This window comes from Gymnoscopelus braueri (genome assembly GCF_963280865.1).
Source record: "Gymnoscopelus braueri genome assembly, chromosome: 12".
Classification (NCBI taxonomy): Eukaryota; Metazoa; Chordata; class Actinopteri; order Myctophiformes; family Myctophidae; genus Gymnoscopelus; species Gymnoscopelus braueri.
Genome location: NC_137614.1, coordinates 27,293,928 through 27,313,402, shown reverse-complemented (window position 1 = coordinate 27,313,402; position 19,475 = coordinate 27,293,928). Strand labels below are relative to the sequence as shown.

Sequence of the window (19,475 nt, the reverse complement as noted above, 5' to 3'; positions counted from 1 at the left end):
ATGTGTACATTTACACCTTCAGTCTATGCTTCATATCCATATGAGTAAAATCGCCAGGGTGGTGTGTTTATTTTTGGAACACAGTTCTTATATGAAGCGATCTAAGATTCCCCAATATCAACACAAAAAGTAAAGCCACAAACCTGCGGAAAAGCGCCCTCTACTGGCAGTGACGTCAGGACTTCAGTGCTCTATATACTTTGTTGTACAACAAATAGCGAAAATAGTCAATCTACGAGCTCAAAACGCATCGCAATGCAACACGTGCATGCAACAACAAATAACTTGAAAAATCTGCCGAAAATAAGGACGCCAGTGTTAATGTGGTTAACATACAGTAAATTCTTTATTAAATTGTGATATTAAAAATAAATATCAAACAAATGAGACAGTTCCAAAAGCAAATACATGCATTTCATTCAGTCTGACTAAAAGCAGGACTAAAACATATCCCACGTTGTTGTAGATTGCTATTTTAAAACATTTAGAAAACTAGACTGATCTATGTCATACTGCCGAATCGAATCAATATGCCCATATAGGGGCATCAGGGTCCCCCAGGGGCCACATGCACAAATCTGCATTCGGTTTCTATAGGATAGGGCATAAGTGTTTAAGAGAGCAGTGGACCTACGGTATATAGTAGGTCACCTACCTCCACCAGGCAGTCTCCAACGAGGCCCATCAACAGTTTCTTGCCCTTCCGCTCCCTCACCAGCGAGGCGTTCTCAGCGCGGTACATGCAGGTGAAGTCAAACATCGCCACGTCTGGCTGTCCCTTATAGTTCTGAGCAAACTCCAGGTGGGGCAGTGTCGTGGAGAAGCGGGCGGCGTCTTGGGCGTAACAGCGCAGGGCGTCCTGATCCACGTTGGCAGCAGCCAGAAGCTCAGCTGCGTCACTGCAGTCCTGGCGAGACCCAGAAAGAGCAGAAGGGAGGGTGAGCTAACGGAAATCTCACCTGCTTGCAGAAAGTCTGAGTTTGGCAAGCCGTGGTGGACGGAACAGGTTATTACGTGAAGCAAAACCACCGCTCCCCTCTCCTCGTCTCAGCCAATCATAGGCCATCTCAGCTGAAGTCTTCCCAGCTGTCTCCGGAAAAAAAACGCTCACCTGTTTGATGACCCCCTTGTTCAGCAGGCTCTTCTTTTTAGCAGTCATGACAAAATAGTGGGTGTCATCTTTGTAGTAGACAATGTTCTCCAGATCAATACCTGCATTGGGAGAAAGAGACAAGAGCATGTGCTGAGAGAGAGCTGGGTGAGATGGTTCAAAGAAGTTCAAATTAAGGAGTAAACATATTTGTGAATATTAAATGAAAATGCTAAATGGGTAAATCTGTTGTGGGATTGTTTGGAACATATAAATTAGGGGCTAGATTCACATATATCCTGTAATGCTGTGACTTTGTCACTCACTCAGTCAGTCAACCAGTAACATCTATTAGGCCAGTCCAAAACATGTCTCCAATGCTATTGTCATGTATAAAAAGAATGGACTAAGCCACACATCTTTAATATATGCCAAAAAGCGACCGGGAATAGGAACCGGAAATCGATCCCTAAAGAATGCTATGGGTTGGGTAGCTTGTCAATCAAGAGCGGGGGCGGGGAATGAATGCTATTGGTTGTGTAGCTTGTCAATCAAATCATCCCGCCCCTCCTAGAGCATAGCCTACTTTATCGTCAATTTTAAAATAAATGGAACCATCATTTAGCAAAACGCATATCAAGATGATTGAAAGGAGACTTTAAACTAGCGACTGGAAGCATATAGTATTTATGACAACGTTTATTAAGGTAAGAAAATCAAGTCTAAAGTTCGTCAAAAACCCATCCGCTTTCATTGAGAGAATATTCTTTCTGACACCAACAGGGGTAAAACAGCGAAACTACAGGCCATTCATATGAACCGTCTCTTCCGTATTAGACTCAATGTAAAACTTTCAGGGTGGGCCCTTGGCTATTGTTTATTTATGGTGGTGGGGCGACCCACTTGTTTATGTTTGGGCCTTTAAAATAGGAGAAAATACAGTAGGTTACAAGTAGGACGGAGAGAACAGGTGAATATTTTCACAGTGTGGTCGGCAGTAGAGCTCAGGAGGTAGAGCGGCCGCTTGGAAATCAGAAGTTTTCGGGTTAAATCCCAGGCTCCCCCTGGATTATTGTCGAAGTGTCCTTGAGCGACACTGAACCCCTTGTTGCCTTGCATGGTTGCCTCTTCCATCGTTGTGTGAATGTGTGTGAATGGGTGAATGTAAATGCACATTGTAAAGCGCTTTGGAGAAACGTGCTATATAATTGCACCATTTACAAGAAACTTGCTTTGAATGACAAGGAGTATTTATTGACATGACCACAAACGTCTGTGTTCCTCATTTGTTTGTCCCCAGCTGAGGCTTGCGAACACTCATTTCACACCCTGGAGGTTGGGCTCGATGAGGCGCAACAGAGGTACACTCTAAAATCGAAAAGTGTTCATTTAACTCTGAGAGTATACAAATGGATACATTAACACTGAGGATTTGACTGAGTATGAAAACATCTGTGGTATATTCGTGACTTATTTAAAAAATATCCTGGTTCAGTGCCTTTGCTTGAATAATGTTAATGAGCGGCTGGGGTAAAATGGGAGCATTTTTTTGCAGTTTTGAGCGTCTTCTGCCTGAGACAAAACCGAACTACCTCCATTTCTCTAAACTAGACTGTTGCCCGTTGGTCACTGCAAGTCGAGAACGATGCAAATTTGAAATGCATGCCCCACCCGGTTATGCAAACCCGTTGTACCCAATGTCAGTATACCCGTTGTACCCGTCTATGCGATGCGATGCATGCCAAGTTTGAAGTTGATCAGTCGGACGGTTCTTGAGATACGTGAACTGGAGACACACACACACACAGACAGATTTTGTGCATTTATAGTAGGATATCGAGGCATTATCTCTCTATCTGATCCAGCTGGGGATTTTACATTGTGGGGACGATATGTGGACCTCTACCTGTCTCAGTCAGCAGGCTCTGGAAGAACTTCTGGTTGTAGATACGAGCCACACCGCTGATCTCAGGCACCCGGATCTCGGCGGCCGTGTATTTGTTGTTGAAGTTGGCCGTGATCCCGATAGCCAGCTTGCCTCTCAACTCCTTGTGCTTGAAGCCTGGAAAAGAAGAGGGAAGACGTTAACAAGACCAGGAGACCTGGTTCTGCCAGACCCAGAATAAATTCCTAGTACTTTATAAGGACTTCGTATGACGGACTTCGTATGACGTGTCAGCCTGTGTCCCTTTTATGCCCATGTATGGAGAAGAAAGGGTCCCTTTTATACAGCCGGTCTTTTTCGCCCATGTATGGACGAAAGTGGGCAGAGCCTCATGTAGGCCGACCCTCTGGGTCTGGCAAAAAGAAAGAAATCGAAATCATTCACACGCCACATTAGGGACCACATTTGGACCTTTTTTTGTAAACGAGTATACACTTGGTTATGTTGTTGGTCCTCTGTGGTTAACCGTAGCATTATTTTTTATAGATGTTGCATTACAACATTGCAGTGCACATCATGGGCCTTGGATACACCAACTGCACCACTGAGTTGTTGCATGCATGTTGTGCAACTGACGTACTTGAATGCAACGAGCAGACAGAGCCTACAAGGCAAACAGCGTTCAAATTAGACATAAAAATAAATGGCCAATGATCTTCAAAATATGCTTATAACTCTTGCAATGGCCGGACCGCTGGCGTAGCAGTCCGGGCACCTGGGCTCCAAAGTAGCCTGACAGCGGGTCACGGGTGTGAGTCCCCATCCCGACTGCCTTTGCTGCATGTCACTCCCCATCTCTCTCCCCATTTTCTGTCAACCTACTATCCTATCAATAAAGGCATAAAAAGGCCCCAAAAAAATCACTTTACCTTACATTTAGTTTAGAAACAAATATTTTTGACCCAGTCTTTTTTTTGTTGGTTCCCATCCTTTTTAGTGGCAAAACAAACAGATTCGCCCATAATCACAATGAATGAGAGAAACAAAATCCATGAACAAAAATAATCTACTTATAAACCTGATATCCAAGCATTCACATGGCTCTATTAATAAAGCCTAAGCTTAACACCAGGAATGATCCCCCCCCCCCGCCCCTCCAACCGTTTACTGTATACAGTACACGTTTTATTGCTACAAGTGCTGATGATGTCTTGTATATTATTGTATGTCTTTAAAATCGATGAATTGAATACACAGGACCACAATGGAAACAAGCCCATAGGGCTTTTTGTGTTATCCTTTTAGCAGCATTGTATAATCGTACCACTGTACTATTTGCTAACTGTTAATAAAGTTGAATACTTGAATAAGTTGTTTTGTTTTCAGATCACACATACAAAGATTTGCACGCTTGCGTGTGTTTCTCACCATCAGGGACAAACTTCCCTCCTCCAGCAGAGATGAAGACATCAAACTGGAAGGAGGCTGCGGGATGAGACGGAGGGTGCAGCTTGGCTGTCCAACCTGGCAATGGAAAGCGCAGATATATAAAACCAGTACTGAAAACAATGGTTCACACAATTTCAAAGGTGGAGTAAGCTAGATTTATTTGTTAAATAGCTCTATATTCATATTGCAATTATTGCGTTGAGTGCTTGTTCTCTCCAGCTCTTTAGTAAACAGAACAATTATTTTCAGGTCAGGATTCCAATTTTATCCAATCATCCTGTATATAAGTATATACAGGATAAATAAGTGGAACTGGAAGTCACAAAATAAACAAATTAGCAGACAAAATTGAACTGGAACACAATTTAAGCTGATTGGATAAAATTGGTATTCCGACCTGAAAATATATTTTCTATGTTATATGTTTACTAACACTTTGGATTATAGACTTTTTGGCTCCCTGTCTGTCAAAGAATTGATTTGAAAATACTACTGTTGGTTTATAAAGCAATGAATGGTTTACAGCCAAAACGCATTTCTGATCTTTTGCTATATCATGAACTATGCAAACCGGGACAGGTCCACTACAAGTCTTAGTTCTTTTAAATCAAAGCAAAAAAACATTTGTTTGCCGCATCCTATTATTGAGATTTTTTGTATTATTCTTCAGCACTGTGATTTTACTCTCTTATTATTCTGTTGTTGGGTCAGAGTGTTATTATAATTGCATTTCTTCTATTATACTCAAATGTCCTTTCATAATGTGATTATTTTACTGTTTTAATTTTAAACAAAAATGTATACACCACTGTTAAAACTAAATCACAACAATAGGTGAACATTCAAATACATGGGTATGACATAAGAGCAAAATGGCTGCCATGTGATTGTGATCGATAATGATCGATCATTGCTGGTGACAAAATATATGGGAAGCACCTTTGTTTTCAGATGGTTCAATCAAGCCCTGGAACTCCAGTCCGGTGTGCACCTCCACTCCAAGGAGAAGAGATACTTTCAGTAGGATCAACTGCAGCTGACGAATGCCTGGAAACAATAGAAACTATTCATTCATTCATTCATTCATTCATAGTTGAACAGTGAACACTATACGGCTCTTGCTGTTTTTACATGTATACTATTTATGCACTATTCTCCTATTGTATAACATACTAGCCATGATTTTATTTTTTTACAATGAAATAATTTTGCTTATATACAGTTCCACCCAGACCAGCGGTTTCCAATCTTTTCTGGATCAGGGCCCACTTGAAAGTCTTTAAAGTGTACACAGCCCACCCATTTGACCCCTTCAGATGGGTGGGCCGCGTGCATTTTCAGAGCATTTATTTTAGCAATCAATCAATCGATTGTGTTCCAGCTTGGATCAATGGAACCAACGTGGTATTCTTTAAGTTCTTATTTATTGGTATCACAATGAAAACACATTAAAAAAGAGAACAAAAAAGGAAAAAAGTGATATAGCATTATCCTCACAGCCTACCACAGGTTGGGAATCGCTAACCTATAGACTATATCAAGGTTGAACTATGTGATTTCAGTACACACATGCTGCAAAGGCAAGCTCTGGTATTGTGTGAGATCATCTGTAAGATGCAAGACGTTGCACACAGGAAGTGGGAGCATTGCGGTGGCACCACCACAACTACCTGATCAAGACTGACATGAACATTCATATATACTGCACTTATACCAAGGGCCCAGCTTCCTGCTTTGAAATGGACTCGAATAAGGAAGAGAGTTCAAGTGACAGTTCATATGAAGGGCCTGTAGTTTAGCTGTTTTACCCCTGCTGGTGTCAGAAAGAATTTATTTCCGCAAGCGGATGGGTTTTTGACGAACTTTAGACTTGATTTTCTTACCTTAAGAAACATTGTCATAAATACTATATGCTTCCAGTGACTTATGACTTATGACTTGTTATACACATAAACTCTATATACCTACACTGTATATAGTACACACATCTATCTATCTAAATCTATCTAAATCACACTAATGACTCACAGATGTGATCCAGAGTTCCGGTACAGAATTTGCCATAGAACTTTTTGGCCCCTAGCCCGCGGAGGTCGTATATGGTGTAGGGCCAGAGGTGGAGGACGTTATTCCTGGAGAATGTCTCCCTCTTCTCCAATACCACCACCTGAGCACCCAGCAGGGACAGCTCTATAGCCGTCCTCAATCCACATGGTCCAGCACCCAACACAAGACACTGGCGGGGAGGACAAAGAATGAGGGTAATGACTGACCTGTTAAACAATACAATGTAGTTGTGCACATTCACAACAACTTTTGAAGCAGGTGCAAAACACACACAAAAAAGACAGTAATAAAACATAAAATAATAATATATATATATATTTTTTTTTTAAAGAAGCGCACCAATTTAGCACTATTTCAGCTGCCCCAGGAATAGAAAGTATTTCGACAGCATAATAGTGTAATAGTCCTGTCTGTCTTTCTTTGGTGTTTGGTACCCCCTAAGCTTGGTGCCCTGGGCTGCAGCCCCTAAAGCCTGTGCATTAAGCCGGGCCTGCATATCCCATGTACTGTATATACTAGTGTATCATATGTATTTAAGATGGTGTCTCTCTACTGTTTATTTTTGTCTGATGAAGAGCATTTGCTCGAAATGTCACTGGTGTTGTGCCAATAAATTACTATGTTTTATTAATGACTGAAATAACAGACACAATAATACAACATATTCAATGTGATGCTTTATAACATACGCTAGCAATATCTAATCAGATTTGTTCTTCTATTCTCTAGCAATGCTCTCAAAACTAGAGCAATCAAAAATAAAAGCCTGTTCCATTTCCCTCAAACAGAGAACAAGATATACTTTCAGTATATTCACAGGAAATGGACCAGGTGTGGATTTTCATCACAGACTCTGTTATTTCTCTTTGTTTAAAAAAAAATATGTTTCTCTACCTTGTTTTTGGCACAAGCTTTTCCTTGCTTGTAATCTTGGTGGGATGCCCTCTTATCCAACTTGTCCAACAGTGCTTTGGCCTTCCAGTAGTTCAGCCTTTCTTTTAGCTTGGTGTAGAAGTTCCTGTAGTCTTTGGCATCCACATCCAGTTGCTTGCAGAGCTCAGCAAAGTGGCGTTGAACATCCTTGCAGGTTGCAGCTTGGACGAAGAGGTCAAAGACAGCATGGGATGGGTTGGTAGGGTCATGGCTTGCCATGATGCAGAATGGCGACCTGAGCCTGCTCGGTTTGGAGGGTTGACTGCAGAGGAAGGGGATACACTGTTAAGTTATCTCTGAAAGTATACAAATGTAGTTAAATTTGTATACTTTCAGAGTTAAAAATGGATACATTAACAGAGGATTTTACTACCAGTATGTACGGTAAAGCTTTAGAAAACCTGGACAGACGAAGATAAAGTAGGTTTAGATGGTTAGATAATCACAAACTGACTCTTAAATGTATGTCACTGGAGTGTCATTTTATCTGGGGGGGATGTCCACAAGTCTGACGAAGCACTAGATAATAGGGAGTGCGGGGAAATTCTGCCCCTCGTAATTATAGCACAGAGCTTTAAAAGTGGAAAATGTCCTCATTACTGTACCTGCAGGTTGCCTTGAGTCACCACTAACTTCCCCAGTTGTTCCTGTGGCCTTCTATATATCTTTACTTTATCACCACTCAACACCACGCCTACGGATTATGTGTCATACTCACGCTGTGCCTCAGGACTTGTCTGTCATTATTTGCAGTAGGTGGTAGAGCATGTGTAAAGGAAACTTGAAAGCACACATGAAACACTGGTGTAGTTAGGAATGAACTAGGGCTGAACGGTTTGGGGGGGGGGGGGGAATTGCAATATAATAAAATCAAGAGTTACATAATTTAATCAGACACATGCAGATCTGCATATACAGCATCTGAACTTCAATAGCTCCATTTGGAAAGAAGAGGGTGAAATAAGGCAGTTGCTCAATACTGTTTGACTCAGCATGACACCTCTGTGAACGCAGAATGTGCGTGCAAGACCAGTTACCATGAAGTCATTAAACCATTATGTTATTTATCAGATTAACTGTACTGTTTTTCTTCCAGATTAGTCATGAAATATACAAACCTTGCAAGTTTTTGTTTTCTTTCAAGAAGTAAGACTGTTTTAGCACATTGTGACTGACTGACCCAATTTGCCTTAGCTACATTGCGTCCTTTGCAAAGTCACTATTGCACATATGAGAAGAAGGCAGAAGACACACACATCACAATCCTACGAGGCTGGGTGAGTGCTGGATCAAAACTTCAACATGTAAACAAAATAAATGAAATCTGTTTATCAATACACTCCCGCTTGCATGTTTCTTTTCAGGTAATGTTTCGAGCCACCAGGCTCTTCCTCAGACCTTATTATCGCACATTGCGATGTCAATGCTGAAACTATACATTGTGCAAGATGAACCATTTTAATTTATGGCTGTGCTGCACGGCCACACACTGAAAATACAAACGAAAGCAAACAAGCAAAACTTCACCCACTAAGGCAGTGAAGATACAAAGTACTTTGGCTTCTTGTGAAAGAATGATATATCGAATATGGTCGATGTGGTATCGGAGAAGGGGGAAAAGGTAGCTGCTCATGAGAACGTATTTAAGACCATTTGCAATATTATTTAGCATACAAAGGGCTAGCAATAACACATTTGCAATAGGTGGGGTCAGTTTAGAAAACAAAGTCTCCTGTGTGCACTGCCTGATTTACGAGTATTTCATTGTACGACAATGTTGCACAACCAAAATAGCAAATCTACAAGCTCACAACATGTCACGTTGTGAGCTTGTATACTGTATCTGCTATTTCCAGATCTGCTATATATTTAAATAATATACAACGTATAAATGAAGCATTGGTGAACACTCAGGCGATATGCTAAACTGGTGGATGTTCTGCTGTGCTGTGTGCAAAAATAAAAAGGTTCAAAAGCATTGCTGAGAAAACGTTACTTATGCAAATATCATACCCAGCAGTTGTGCATTTTATTCAAACTTCATCAGCAAAACAATATTCCACCCATACAGCTACTACACCATCGCGCTGCAGTTTCTGACACGTTCTGACACATTCTGAAACCACATCAGCAACAACTCACAGGCTTTAGTGTGCGTGAGTCTGTCAAAGTGACTGTTATATTCTAAACTCTAAAGTGTGCAACACGGCATTTCCTATAACTTATGGCCAGACCTTCCTTCCTGATGCTAAAATTTCACTCACACCAAACTCCCTGCTGCTATGACTTATTCTGCATCCTCTGCCCTCAGCACCTGAGACACAGACCCTACAATTAACACAATAAAATGCCCTGTGCGTGTGTGTGTGTGTGTGTGTGTGTGTGTGTGTGTGTGTGTGTGTGTGTGTGTGTGTGTGTGTGTGTGTGTGTGTGTGTGTGTGTGTGTGTGTGTGTGTGTGTGTGTGTGTGTGTGTGTGTGTGTGTGTGTGTGTGTGTCTGTGTGTTTGTATGCGTGTGTGTGTCTGTGACTTTTTAAATTGAGGCCTGAGGGAAAGTTCGACTACAGGAAGGGCCTGTGGGCTCTATTCAGAGCCAGATTTGAACAAACCACTAATTAGGGATGAAGGACTAGGCAAGAGGCGTTTCCCCGCAAAATTCGGTATTCTATGGCACCCCCGTGACCCGCCAAACACCTGAGCTACCCGTTACATTATGCATAGGTGTGGTTTGGGCGTTACAATGATAAAACCAATCACCGTGCCAGAAGCCATTGCCTTTAAGAGAAGACTGCGCTAGCCGTCATCCCGATCCAATATATGCTCTAGCCTATCTACCTGTCTGCACTGTTGCCTGGTCTGATTATTATAAGCCACATTGGGCTTGTTTTCCTTCTTTTTTTTTATTTTATCCAAATACATTTTTATATTAATTTGTAGCCTATTGTGTTCACAATAAGCTTGTCATATTAGTCAGATCCGGAATAGTATATGAAAGCCATTTAAAATATGTATACTATTGGTACACACTGGCTGCTCCCAAATAATTAATTACATCATGTTGCGACAACGCTCCTACGTGGTACACAGACAAACAGTAGCACATGGGTATAATAAATTGGACAGTTTTAGGAAAGGTCTATAGCCTACAGTATGTACTCACGTTGGCTGTTATCGTTCTATTTCCACCGTTCTAATGGATTCCAGGGGTGTGTAAACATCTCTGAAGTTGCTCCATAGTTTCCTCTGAAGTGACGCAGTTAATTAAAGTTAACTTACATCCATATTGTCCCCGTTATCTTTCATCATCCACCTTTGTTCAGTAATCCCGAACAGAGCTAAACTTTAAGTTTACATCAATCAAAGCCTCTCAAATCCAGACACATTGCTGCGATGCGTATGTGCGTCGCCTATACCTACCCAAAATAACAGACATACAAGCTATCAACGGCGCTGCATCATGTCGTGTCGACAGCTACAGATCTGTTATTTTGGACAGCACAATGAGGCGCGCGCGCGCCACGGAGTAGCCTATCACTAAACCAAAAACATTACATTACGTGGTCAACAACATAGCCTACTAGACATGTAACTTGCTTGGAGCTTTTAATGCAGTGGTTCTCAACCTGTGGGTCGAGACCACAATGGAGCACCCAACGCCTGGCGAGCTTGTAGATCTGCTATTTTCACAATATTTATCTGTGGAACCGAGTCAAACAAAATGGGGGGGTCCCCAGTTCAAATATGGTTATTTTGGGGGGTCATGAACGTAGCGTTTGCATGGGAGGCGTTGTGAGCTTGTAGATCTGCTATTTTCAAATAGCTGATGTATATGTTAGAGTGCTCATGTGGCCCATAGTCGCTTGACTCGCTTCTTTTGGGCTGGTTTTCCTAGACCTGGTTGCTTGTTAGTTGTTTTTCCTCACAACACTGGCACTGATGATAACTAGACGGCAGCCGTCATAGAATCAAAATGACCCCGCTGGGAGTGGTGGTGGCGTTTGTGGTAGAGTGACCATGGGTTTGTATGAAGAGAGATAGCGCATTTGCGGTAGAGTGAGCATCGGTTTATATGAAGAGAGAGAGCGCATATGCGGTAGAGTGAGCATCGGTTTATATGAAGAGAGAGAGCGCATATGCGGTAGAGTGAGCATCGGTTTATATGAAGAGAGAGAGCACATTTGCGGTAGAGTGAGCATGGGGTTGTACAAAGAGAGAGAGGCATTTGCGGTAGAGTGAGCGAGCATGGGTTTGTATAAAGAAAGAGCGCATTTCACACACAGATCATTCATATATTACCAAGATTTAATGAGAAATAAGGCTTCTTTAGAAAAATGACTGATGGGCTGGGCTGGGTCTAATTTGTCAATTATTAGTCGAGCCGGGCTGAAATATTTAGGGGATATGAAAGCTCTAGTTAGTAGTTTGAAGTGCTCATGTGGCCTTAGAGTTGCTTCTTTTTGTTTTCATAGACCTGCGACTGCGGTTGCTTATTTCTCTCCAAGGCTGGCAACACGGCTCATGGTCCAACGCACAAAGCCATTGTAGTGTCTGTGTGCACTTGACGGGTGATTTTATAAACCAGCGGGTGCTTCTAGAATCCACTATCCCCCGTCCCCAAGCCGTACCCATGTGTGTCTGTAGAATTGCAATGTGGGGGATATAGCAACAACACGCCCACGGACACACCTCCACGCGCAAATAACGGCGTCGGCATAATGGTGACGGGTAGAGCAGGTGCTAGAATAACCTATTGGGGCGGCGCAGGTCCATTATCCCGATTTAACGGGGAATTTTTGGCCTGTGAATAGAGCCCTGTATCTTGCGTGCCTTACCCCTTATCCCTAAACTTCTTTGCCATTTTTTTTTACTATTTTGAAAAACATTTTAAAATAGTTCAAACAGCCAATCTACAAGCTCACAACGTGTCGATGTAGATCAGCTAGTTGAACTATTTTAAAATGTTTTTTAAAATAGTTGAATACGGATAATACGTTTAGGGATAAGGGGTAAGGCGGCACGCAAGATAGGGCCCTTAGGCTCTTCTACCTAGTTCGAGCACAGTTTGCCATTCTCCCTTTTGGATCGTAACAAATATAATATCCCCAGGACTGACTTACATAAGAATCTCCAGACGTGATCTGGCATGAAGGTGACAGGAGTTCTGCTCTTTTATTGTCTGTCACATCATCAACAGGATCATATTCCTGCACATCACTGACTTTTAACTGCTCGGAAGGTTAGCGTTTCAGGAAACACCCTGATGGAAGGTTACCAGCTTCATGGCTCTATTTTCTTTTACAACTGCAGAATAAGCAGTAGAATGAGCTTCAATCACATCACTATCATTCCAAGCAAGCAACAGTAAGAAGGGTAAGGGTTCAGGTCATACAGCCTGACTGATAATAATCTCACAACATAAAAAATTTGATAAGAAGCTAATTTATTATCACCAATACTACAGCCAGCAGTGCACCAAGTACATGCCAGATTTATCTAAAATGATAGCCCAGTCATATCAGGCTTGTATGAAAGGTGAAAGTCCAATACCATGCTGAAAGCGGAGCCACTATACTCAAAAAGAAACAAGCTGAGAAACTTTAAACTGTTAACCTAATTTAGTTTTCAGATGACACTCACAGTTTGAATAAGTGGAAAGCCTGAAAGTAGTCTCACATGTCTTCAAATATGACTTTGCTAATTATAATTGTGGAAGTCAGTAAAGTCATTCAGAATACATGCATCATCTAGTAGGAGATAAACACACACAGTATTAGTCAGCTATCATCTGACTGGCAAAATGTTATGAAATAATTCATATCATACAAGAATCAGCAGGATTCCTTAGAACAGGTCCAGTCCTGCTCTTGATTCTCACTAATGCTATTATTATGCTGCTGTCCGAACTGTAGTTTTAGTATTGTGCAACACCAGTCATCCCTGTGGAGACATTGGTACAAATGGCTTTAATGATTAGATTTTTGTGTACCCGTTTTGTGTTGCGTGTTTTAGAATGAACTAATAAGTCTGTAAATACATAAACGTATCTTTACCATGTGAATAAATTCACTTACCTTGTTGTGTGTGTGTCTGAAGTTGATAACAATGGTCCTGGAAAAGCTGTGTGTATCAGGATACAGGATCACCTTGACAATGACATGTGGGCTGGTAGATGAAGGGGGCGTGGGTTAACCAAAGGTTGGGAGCAAATAATGAGAACAATTTAAGTGAGCAAAGAACATGCAATATAACTTTATCACACTCCAGCAGATATTTATGGCATCTAATAATCCACCAGCAAAGACATTTAAGTCTATAGACGCTTACAATGACAGGAAGTAGATAAATGAACAAACAGGAAAAGTTTAATTTTAACACCCATGCAGTTTTAAGTGCCAGGGTTGTAGTAGCAGTCACAACACAGCAGCAGTGTTACTACAAGGGTTACATTACATCAACATAAGCAGTGGTGGAAAAAGTACTCAAATTTTTTACTTAAGTAAAAGTATCAATACTGCAATGTAGAAATTACTGTTACTGTTTCTGAAGTAAAAGTCCAGAATTCAAAATGTACTTGAGTAAAAGTACAAAAGTATTGGTATCAAAATGTACTTAAAGTACCAAAAGCTGAAAGTACTCATTATGCAGAATGTCCCATTTTCAAATGTATACAAATCTTTTGCGACGCATTGTGAGCTTTCAGATGTAGTGGAGTAGAAGTAAAAGTACAGAAAACTGGAAATACTCCAGTAAAGTAAAAATACCTCAACATTTACTTAAGTACAGTACTTGAGTAAATGTACTTAGTTACTTTACACCACTGAACATAAGAGGTAAACTAATTTGCGGTTGCGGTTCAGTTCTATCTTTCGAAGGAGTGATTGTCAACTGGCTGACAGCCTGAGCGACAATTTTCCAACATTAATGGTTAAAAATAAAGTACAGGCACAGTACAGTAGCCTACAGTAACCCGTCCGTATTTGCACACATAGACATTAGACACGTAATCACTGCGATGTAAAAAACAATAATAATCTACATTTGGGTACTTATCTTTTGTAAAAGATTTGATGTGTTACCTTTTTTAAAGTGAGGATGAACGTGACATTGGTCGATCTGCGCTGTGTCCATTTCCATTCTTTGTTTACAGGGCTGATCAGGGGAGTTTCCCTGTGAGAATGAACGCTCCCTCACCTGCGTCCATATGGCTCGTAGATATGGCTCACAGACAGGGCATATGCACACTGTGACTGCACAGCTCTGCTCTTCCGGGGGTTTCTGGTAGCAGCTCAACAACAACACACGTGATGATGAGCAGCAGCAGGTTGATGAAACCACACAGCACTTAACGTGATGAGCTATATAAGACCATAGACTCAGAGGGCGAAAGATACAGCATTTAGAGGAAACTACTTCACATCCTGGAATAGGGTGAACTGTTTATTTAAGAGTAGGCTATGTATATTTGGTAACACTATGAATTTTTGTAATCCTATTTAGTTGACCTTGTATTTGAACTGTACTTTCATGTGCTTTTTTTCTGCAAACTTCTAAATAAAGTATTCAATCAATCAATCAAAACAGGATAGGTGGGCACCAAGGAAGAGCATTTTTCCAAATTGTTGAAAAATAAAATATTTGGAAAATGTTTTTAAGTAAAATATACATGATTATAACATGCTTAAACATTCGACAATTAAGGTCTAATATTTCTAAAATTGCTACAAATTGCTACAAAACCTGTACATCCGGTTGGATTAATTTTGGATTAAAAATATATAAAATTAAGCCATTGAATTCAAGCACTGGCAACTTATACTCTTTAGCAGTAGCCTGGTTTAAAAAGGAGTTACAGAAACCTGTTAGTGTTATTTCTTAGTAGCCTAGGCCCATCTTAATTTGATGCAATATATTTCATATTTATCTTAGTAAACAATCTGATAAGAATCCATTTCCAGGAAGGCAGTTATTTAACCCTCACACTAAATGACCTGGCCACAAGTTATGCTCTTTGATCAGTTTTATTTGATCACTATAGGGAGGATCAGAAAGACTAACAACCCTGGTCATTCAAAATGAAATATGTCTTTTTATTAATTAAGACAAGAACAAGAAGTCAGGGTGTAGCTGAATACATTTGGCAATATACAAATTTTATTCAAACATTGTAATCTTAATTTTGAACAATATACAGTAGGGTTTAAACTAGATTTAATAGTCCGAAATGTTCTTTTGATTTCTATTGACTGCTGTAGAAAATATATTTAAGTATACAATATATTATACAGATAGCCTATAGGAATATCGAATACCCCCCAAAAAAGAAAACCTGCATAGGCTGAGAAAGAAGAGCCAAAGAACCCCACATGGTCAATGTGAACAAGACTAATACAGACTGGTTAGAACCCCACATGAATCACATGATCAGTGTGAACGAGGCTGCATACAGCAGACTGGTTAGAATATTAAACCCCTTCTTGCATCCGTTTCATGAAATCAGACCGGTTGAGGAAAAAATGGATAAATGCAAGAAAATGTAATTACAGGCAGCTACACAACATCTGAAGAGGATGATAAGCTGAATCAATAGTGGTTCATGAAAAGGTAGTCATATCAGAATAAAAAAATACAGCATTTACATCATGCAAGTTGATGACGTCAACATAAACCATAATTCTTTCAACTGTACACAGGATGGCAGCTCATTGGCTGTTTATTTATCAGCCTCTGAAAGTGTCCAAAAAATCCCAGATGATTTTCCATATGTAAACATTAGTGGTTTAGGTTGTGATGTGGAAAGATTTTTGAAGCCGAGTTATTAGTTCTAGCAAGAGTCTCAGTTCTTTTTGGCAAGCAACACTGTCGTGCAATGGAGCATAAATTAAGCTTTAGTTATAAGCTAATGCATCGAGTGGTTTCTCTTGCTAGATGCACCACTCGTGTAAATGTACCAGGCTACATTTCACTGAAATATGCACAAAAAACACAGTTCACGTCTCAAGAAAATGTTTCTCTCTCGTAATTATATACACATACAGTATGGTGTACTTCAGTTACTCACATAACTAAAGGGTTCATCATAAACATTAAGTGGATGGTAAAATGGTCACAAAAAAAGATAAACCATTGAGGGGTATTTTGCAAATGAATAAATTATAAAGAGAGGATGTACAAAATATTTGCATTGAAGACATATTTACAATTTTGATAAGATGCCAATTTATTTCCTAAAGCCATACAGACTTGGGATGGATTTGTATTGCCCCCTACAGGCTGTATTCAGTACCATCACTATCCATTAATACCTAGAGTAAGATCATGCTCAAGCTGTACTGAATGCAGATCTTACTTAAAGTTAACAACAGTATAAGCTCATCATGGAGGCAATCTTTATCTGAATGCTGGAAAGCAAACCATGATTCAAATCCATAGTTGGTACTGGACACAGGATTCACAAAACGCTGTATTATCATCAAGTTATAAATGACTGGGCCCTTACCTAACTGCATTGTAAGAAAACGTCATAAAAATACATTTGTACACAATAGAAGAGTAAAAAAAAAAAAGTTTTCATTGGCACAAAACTACATTGCAGCAGATTCGTATTCTTCTCCGTCCTGAGAAGTATTCGTCATCAGTAGCCATTTCTTTTAGAGAAAAGGTCCCCCACCCCACCCCAGAAAAAAAAACGTTTTTCTTCTTTGTGTTGTACTGTACACTGGTCACAGTGTTAAACCTATAGGCTGGCTTGTGAATGCTATCCACAGGTAAGCCAGGAGGACATACAGGGATATGGACACCTGAATGATTGTGATTCTTAACCTTTTTAATTTCAAGGACCCCCAGTTTGATATGCATTAGGCCACTGACCCCATTTCATACCATTAATTGTTTTACCTCGGGGCCCCAATCTACAATGTAAAATGCTCAGCGTTAACTCTGAGCGTGTACAACCACAATCTGAGTTTCCATTCAGAGCCTAACTATAAATCATTTAGCTGGGGACCCCCTGGAACCCCCTCAAGGACCCCTGGGGATCCCTGGACCCCACGTTGAGAACCACTGTCATACTACACCTCACAGCAGTCAGCAAACGGACCTAAAAAATGCACAAAGCCAACATAAAAATATTCCAGTTGATCCAGGTTTGATAACATGATTCATCTCAAATAGAACATCCGAGACATCCTGAAATAGAAAGGTTCCAAAGAGTCACTCTGTAGAAATAAAAATCCTGATAATTTAAACTTTCGTAAGCTTACAGGTCTGTTTTTACACTCTTAAGAGTTACATTAACACTCAGGTCTTTGCAGTGTAGGAAGACTAATAATACACAGTATACATTTGTTGAAATGTCTGAAAAAGAGGATATCCCGAAGTGCCACTTTCGGTCGGGCACTGCACAGCAAAACCTGGAGTGTTAATTTAACTTTGAAAGAGTTTAGGGTATGAAACCCTAAGACGAATTTGTAGTTTGTTTTCCTGTACAGGCTAAAACCTATAGAAGGTTAAAGACATTGCAGGGTAGCAAGCAACGTAATTGCAGCTAATCAAATTAATAATGGGTGTGTTAGATTTAGGCCAATGTGCAATTATCTGCAGCAGCATTGCTAACATCATGGTGTATTATAAAGTGAGCCTTATGCGGTCCGCCATTTTTACCCTGCTGTAGTTTTTAACATGAACCAGAAATCAAACCACAAAATCAGCCTAGGGATTCATGCACCTTTAAAATAACACTTCAGATTTCTGCGGTGTGCGTTGTATCCACTGATCCCGCCCTTGCTCCACCCATCTGTAATGTTTCCATTTGGTTCAGAGTCACAGCCACAGTGTTGAACATGACTAACCACAAAGGTCAATCACATGAACCATCACAGACTAAGAAGGCATGAGCAAGATGTGTCATGAGGAAACATTGCAAACACGAGGAAATGAGGCATGGTCTGTTGATAAAAACATGAAGAAAAAGTCCTCCTGTACGTCAAAGAATACAAAAGAATAATCCTGTCCTTCCTTTATTGTTCTCATATTCCTCAGAACTGACACCATGCAGAGTGTGACAGTGATAATAGAACGATGCAGGTACTGAAGGTGGTTGATTGCTTTGTTACGTCGCTGGCGGTCCCAGATGCCAGAGAGGTTGATGTCATTAATCGTACCCAACAGTTGTATCTTCTCCCCTTCTTAAGCCTGATTTGTACTTCGTTGTACGATGACGTAGCATGCCAAAGATAGCTGACGCTGAAGCTCACAAGGTGTCTTATCATGATGCCTTGTGAGCTTGTAGATCAGCTATTTTTGGCATGCGACGCAAACGTATGACGGCGTATAAATTAAGCATGATACATACAGTACATGCCTGCACACACATACAGTACCTTCATGAGCATGTGCTCTAAAGCATTTTACATGCTCACGAGTGTGCACTGTGCACGCACACCCACACACACACACACACACACACACACACACACACACACACACACACACAGAATTTGCCCATTTACAGGTTCTCTCCTGGCTGGTACTGGGGCTCTGTGGATGTGAAGTAATCTTCCAGGAAGCCCTGTAGGTACTCAAAAGTGGGTCGCTCCTCCGCTTCCTTTCTCCAGCAGGTCAGCATCAACTCATGGAGGGACTCGGGGCACTCCGCGGGGATGGGCATCCTGTAGCCACGCTCCACCTGGTCCAGAACCTCCCGGTTCACCATACCTGCACAAGAAAATAGACCCGATGATGTCATGTTGTATTTTAGGCGGCCATAACTGAGATGGTAGAGAGGCTCCCTGGGAATCCGAAGGTCACTGGTTCAACCCTCGGCTCGCCCAGTTAATGTGTTTAAGTGTCCCTGAGCAAGACACTCAACCCTTAACAGTTTGTCTGAGCAGCCAGAAAAAGTAATTTCCCCTCCCCGGGGATCAGTCAATACTCTTTCCTTTTAGTGACTGCAGTTTTCACAGTTACATAATTACTATTTCATTATTTCACTATTTTCAAGTCTATAAACAAAACATAGTTTATTGAAACTTTACTAGTGTTTGTGAGAGTATTC

At 40.8% G+C, this 19,475-nt stretch overlaps 2 protein-coding genes across 6 annotated transcripts in view; both read right to left on the bottom strand.

Annotated features, from left to right (window-relative positions):
* mical1 (microtubule associated monooxygenase, calponin and LIM domain containing 1) overlaps positions 1 to 14,647 on the bottom strand; it is a 33,715-nt gene extending 19,068 nt beyond the window's left edge. For 2 of the 5 annotated variants that reach the window (XM_080445085.1, XM_080445089.1), the window contains exons 1-9: positions 14,500 to 14,647; positions 13,495 to 13,585; positions 7,386 to 7,686; positions 6,453 to 6,660; positions 5,364 to 5,471; positions 4,404 to 4,499; positions 2,997 to 3,152; positions 1,112 to 1,212; positions 656 to 907 (exon numbers count right to left, since the gene is read on the bottom strand). In XM_080445085.1, coding sequence (XP_080301211.1) covers positions 656 to 907; positions 1,112 to 1,212; positions 2,997 to 3,152; positions 4,404 to 4,499; positions 5,364 to 5,471; positions 6,453 to 6,660; positions 7,386 to 7,643 — 1,179 coding nt within the window. In that variant the 5' untranslated portion in view covers positions 7,644 to 7,686; positions 13,495 to 13,585; positions 14,500 to 14,647. Of the gene's footprint in view, positions 1 to 655; positions 908 to 1,111; positions 1,213 to 2,996; positions 3,153 to 4,403; positions 4,500 to 5,363; positions 5,472 to 6,452; positions 6,661 to 7,385; positions 7,687 to 9,437; positions 9,459 to 13,060; positions 13,082 to 13,490; positions 13,586 to 14,499 lie in introns of those variants that run through there. The other 3 variants (XM_080445086.1, XM_080445088.1, XM_080445087.1) reach the window with 3 other exon arrangements.
* Positions 14,648 to 15,489: 842 nt separating this feature from the next.
* The window catches only part of src (v-src avian sarcoma (Schmidt-Ruppin A-2) viral oncogene homolog), a 39,336-nt gene continuing 35,350 nt past the window's right edge, over positions 15,490 to 19,475 (bottom strand). Inside the window, exon 12 of the mRNA XM_080445068.1 lies at positions 15,490 to 19,135. Within this exon, the coding sequence (XP_080301194.1) occupies positions 18,927 to 19,135 (209 nt within the window). The 3' untranslated portion in view covers positions 15,490 to 18,926. The remainder of the gene's footprint in view (positions 19,136 to 19,475) is intronic.